At 38.1% G+C, this 3,533-nt stretch overlaps 1 protein-coding gene across 1 annotated transcript; it reads left to right on the top strand.

Moving 5' to 3' along the window:
• Positions 1 to 1,656: 1,656 nt before the first annotated feature.
• LOC131696370 (coiled-coil-helix-coiled-coil-helix domain-containing protein 2-like) lies at positions 1,657 to 1,953 on the top strand. Its single transcript, XM_058984915.1, has one exon. It carries the CDS (start codon positions 1,657 to 1,659, stop codon positions 1,951 to 1,953), a length of 297 nt encoding a protein of 98 aa, XP_058840898.1.
• The last annotated feature ends 1,580 nt before the right edge of the window (positions 1,954 to 3,533 follow it).

Raw genomic sequence — 3,533 nt, 5'->3', positions numbered from 1 at the left:
ACTCATCAGCTGGCCCTTAACAAGTTCTAAAATTTTCTCTAATGTGTGCAACATGTTAATGGGGCGGTACTCTTCGGCTTTATCCGTCCCAGTAACTTTGGGAATAGGAATCACAAGTGATTCCTTCCAAACTGTCGGCACGTGCCCAGTTTGTAGCATTTACAAGGTCCAGCAGATCGTGTCCGATGACATGAAAGCAATCCTGTATCACTTTTGCGTTGACATTATCGATACCAGCCGATTTCCCAAAGAAAAACAAATATCTTTCAATTGTTCAAAAGTGATTCGGTGAAATCCATCAAATCTACAGTTAATATTAATCGGTTGTGTTATTTCCACAGGTTCACTGACCAGCTCGATACTTTGATTGATCAGTTGCACACTGTTAACGAAATAACTGTTCAATTTTTCAGCTATTATTTGCTCAGATAGTTCTTCTACCCCGTTAAAAGTTATGGACTGAGAGGAACTAGGTTTAGGTTTAATTAAATTCTTTAGGATTTTCCATAACTCTTTGCTGTTGTTTTGATGTTGATCGATCTTCCTTTGAATGTACTCACATTTGGTCTTTTTCAAAGCTCGTGAATAAATATTTCGCGCGTGTGTGTACCCATTCCAAAGACGTTCACTATTAGTTCTGCAAAATTTCTTGCACTTTTTATCCCTTTTACGTTCCAGGCGCAAAAGATCTAAAGAGTACCAGCTGTTCGAGTTATTTAAATTAACATACTTTTGAGAAACTAAACTATTTGTACACTCTTTTAACACATTAGTTAGAACAGCTGCCTTGTTATCCAAATTTCCATTCAATTCCGTAAAATCCAGGCTTCTCGAAACCAGTTGAGACATGGCTTGTTTCGAATATCTTTTCTAGCACTTAATTTTAACTTTATCCTCCTCACGGTTTGGTTCATTCTCCAGCAAAATTGAAATAGACCTTTCTCGTCCGACCTAACACCTGTTTTTCTTATTTTTAACCGAAAGATTACACATTTATAAGAACATTTTCGTAAAAATGAGATTTTTAGGAGCTATCTTGATTTTTTAATGATTTTTTAAAATTTGAAATATGCAAGAATGTTGAATATTTTTTCACCTCAGCAAGAATGGTGGGACTTAAAACGTGCGTTTGGGAAGCACTGCTTTGAATATTTTCACTTGAGTTCATGGCAACGCGGTAAATGAAGTGGTGAATCGCAGTACAAAATTCATTAGCAATGTAAACAAACTAAAATGAACCTCACGCTGTAGAACATTGGATGAAAATGTTTAACCTCACTTTTTTGACATATCGCAGAGCTTGTTTACATAGATTTGGAATTTTTTTTTTTTTGACCGCAGTATGAGAAACTTGATTTGGTTCACTTTTAAATGCGAATATCTTGTATTAACAAGCTCGCTAAGCTTTCATTTTTATTTGACGTCATTAGACAATGTTCCGTCAAATTTGGCATTTGGATTTTTCTTGTCCACGATTCGTTGAAGAAAGCGATTTTATTTGTTGCGATCAATTTAACTTGTTTTGTTTTTTTTGCTGAATTACAACATTAGCCACGAAACATTTTGATGATCTCTGGTAATTGTGTTGCAGATGTCCTTGAAATTATATACATCGCTTCATAGGTCCGCTCCACCTCGCCGGAATCGAGTTAGCCGATGGTCCAGCCTGCGTCACACTCGGCTGTCGCTGCACCAATGGTAGCTTCCAACCAGGCACTTGGATTAATTGCTCAAATTGCAGCTATTGTTGGTAGTGTAGCGATCGGCTCCGTCGGTAATACCGTTGGACATACCCTCATCGGATTGTTCAGCGGTTCTGATTCACAAGAGGCAGCCTCACTAGGACAGGCTATCCCGGTATCGGGCGAGGCAAACACTCCGGCAGGACCATGCTTGTGGGAGATCAAGCAGTTATTATCTTGTACCCAACGCCAGGCCGAGTGTGATTCGTAACAATTACCAAATTTAGAAGTCCATATACATAGTGTTCACGTGATACTTTTTTTGAATAAAAATAGTATAAATGTTGGCAAAATCCTGCAGCACTAGGGTAAAAGATAGAGCTGTAACACCAACTCACTGCGCTTCGGTGTTTTTTTTCACACGAACCATCAGATCTATGTTTTTATTTAGTAAATGTTTTAATAAATATTAGTTCGATATGTAATTAGGAGTATGACTTATTTTTATTTTGATGGCGCGGTGAAGGGGTGGTTAAAGTGCGAGTCGTATCTTTAAAATCGATCGTTTGAAAGTAGTATAAATGATTATAAAATGCGACAACATAAACTCATAACCTTTCTAATGATTATTTAGCCATAGGTAACGAGAAAATAGGTATGTTTTATTCATGTACAACAAAAATTACTCAGCAATAATTTAATTTTATTTACGCGTGATTTTGTCTCCAGTGATTGGCCAAAATTGGTCGCTTTTAGAATCTGGTGCTCTAAGCATAACCACTGAGAACTGACATACAAGTAAAGTTTTCAACATGTGTAAGAAATTAAACTGTCGCTTTGAAATGACAACAGCAAGTAGCAACTTGCCACTGGTCGGCGCTTCGATCGGCCAGCAATCGCTATTCGGGACTTGTATGCAAACTTAGATACAATGGTGACTCACGCATGCAAACCTGTATGCGATGGTGATTTTCAACGTATTTTCATTTAAATGTTTACACAGGTGTTCGGGAAAGTTTGTTCTAGCTTTTATGTCTGTTCTCTGTGGCATAACTGTCCCATGTTAATAGCGAACCCCATAACAAATGGGACAGTATAGCGACCATACAGCTGTAACATCGTATTTAGCATTGACATCAATATAACCAGGTTGGTTGCAAGCAGAAAGAACAATACTAGCTGGGCTGCTAGCTGTTTGTGCTACTAGTAACACTTGCAGTCTGTCAAATTAACATGATTCTATGATCTAGCTTCAATGACGATGGAATATAGCCGAATCCAAAGCCTAACCCATCAGCGCATTTGATCATGTAATGGATATTAGCAATTCTGAAAAAAATACTTTTTATTGTTGTCTGTTTTGAGGTTAGAACTTAGAACTTTTATACTATTGTGGGAATGGTCCTCAGCAACTATCCTTCAAAATCAAAGACTCGTTCTAGCAATGGCTTCGTTCAGAGGCTGCTGCTGTACATTTGGTGTCATTAGCTGGCCCATTACGATTCCCCGGACCGAACCACTTTTCCACCGCCACAAGTGGGAAACGAACGATTCACATTTGATTTCCGTAGTCAAATTACCGAACCACTGGCAGGTAGCATAATCTTCAAGCCTTCAGTCCCACACACATAGCACACCATCCTGGCAACTAGATGCGCCCATCTCGGCCTGCCACTGGTCTATGAAAATACATGTGATAGGACGGTAAGGTGGAGATAGGTGAACGGTAAGTTGTTATGATATGCTTATTCCACTTCATTGAATTCATATGCTTCGAAAATAAGTTAGATTTTTTGAGATCATAACCCGTTTGTCGGAGATTTTAAAATATAAGAATACTTTTTAATAAAA

The sequence above is a fragment of the Topomyia yanbarensis genome, chromosome 1, assembly GCF_030247195.1.
Source record: "Topomyia yanbarensis strain Yona2022 chromosome 1, ASM3024719v1, whole genome shotgun sequence".
Classification (NCBI taxonomy): Eukaryota; Metazoa; Arthropoda; class Insecta; order Diptera; family Culicidae; genus Topomyia; species Topomyia yanbarensis.
Note: the sequence above shows the minus strand (reverse complement) of the source record. Positions and strands in the feature narration are given on the sequence as shown.

What these genes read in the sequence shown, in the direction of transcription:
- LOC131696370 (XM_058984915.1), top strand. Translation starts at nt 1,657, where the DNA reads ATGGTCCAGCCTGCGTCACACTCGGCTGTCGCTGCACCAATGGTAGCT.